Genomic DNA, 1,350 nt, shown 5'->3' on the forward strand with positions numbered 1-1,350 from the left:
ACCACGCTTGAATGTTGTTTTTCAGGTGCCACCAGCAATATTTCTACCTAATTAACTAAGTTTTGATGATTCATTTAACTGGAGTTGTTATGATAGAAATAGAAAGATTTGGGAAATTTTATTTTTACAAGAAATCATAGACTTGCTTCTATGAGTAAATTAATTTCTTTTTTTCAAACATCCACACACACACACACACACACACACACACCCGCCATCCAGTACTCAACTGATACTTATTTTATCAACCCCCAAAAAGAACAAAAGATAAGGTCAACCTCAGCAGAATTTAAACTAAGAACATAAAGACGGATAAAATGCCGCTAACCATTTTGCCCGGTGTACTAACAATACTGTCAGCTTGCTGCCTTCTTTTCAAATCTTATCAAGACATATTGATATCAGCTACATTCCTTGATTCGGATAAAACCTTACTGCAGGCAAGATTACATTATTCTCTGTCTATACAACTCATATTGAAAGGTGAACCACATTTAATTTTACATCTACACCATGTTCCAGTTAGTTTGATCTCTGCTTGTTATCAAGTGTTATATCACTGGATGTATACATAGCACCGTGAAAACCTTCCATTTTCATACTAAGGTTTGTATAGCGAATAAAATTACTAGCCATTGTTTTAGAGGTAAAAGTTTCTTCCTTCAAATTCAGTTTGACAGTCCATCCATGCACATCAATGACTACGATATTTGATGACAGAGATCTACAGACATAAATCAAAATGTGACATAGATGTAAATTTATGTTGATCATCTTAAAAAGTTGAGGTGAAAAGTCCCGTAGAATATAATCTTCTAAGAAAACAACTCGTCTCAGACATTTAATTATTGGTGACATTTATATATTCAGTGCCATTATATATTCTGAGTTTTTCAGCAGATGGTAGAAGAAAGCAATCCTAAAATTGTTTGTCTTTTATTTTCAGGGTGGCAAAGAGCATGGCGTACCAATTCTGATATCCGAGATACATCCTGGGCAACCTGCTGAGCGATGTGAAGGTTTGTACGTTGGTGACGCCATCTTGTCTGTAAATGGAGATGATTTAAGAAATGTGAAGCATTCCGATGCCGTTCAGATTTTGTCTCAACAGGTAAGAACCTTAGAAATTGTACAAAGTTCTTTCAAACCTATAATCAAATATATACACAATTTAAAACTATTTCAATAAAACAACTAACTATATATTTATATCAGTGTGTGTGTATGTCTGTCTGTCTCTCTCTCTCTCTCTCTCTCTATATATATATATATATATATATACATGTATGTATGTATGTATGTATATATATGTATGTATGTATGTATGTGTGTGTATATATATACATATAT

General features: G+C 33.2%; 1 protein-coding gene across 1 annotated transcript in view; it reads left to right on the forward strand.

The window, feature by feature from the left end:
- The window catches only part of LOC106875554 (Golgi-associated PDZ and coiled-coil motif-containing protein), a gene marked incomplete at its 3' end in the record, with an annotated part of 492,718 nt that extends 491,577 nt beyond the window's left edge, over window positions 1-1,141 (forward strand). The window contains exon 6 of the mRNA XM_052976516.1: window positions 947-1,141. Within this exon, the coding sequence (XP_052832476.1) occupies window positions 947-1,141 (195 nt within the window). The remainder of the gene's footprint in view (window positions 1-946) is intronic.
- Between the last annotated feature and the right edge of the window lie 209 nt (window positions 1,142-1,350).

The sequence above is a fragment of the Octopus bimaculoides genome, chromosome 24, assembly GCF_001194135.2.
Source record: "Octopus bimaculoides isolate UCB-OBI-ISO-001 chromosome 24, ASM119413v2, whole genome shotgun sequence".
Lineage (NCBI taxonomy): Eukaryota > Metazoa > Mollusca > Cephalopoda > Octopoda > Octopodidae > Octopus > Octopus bimaculoides.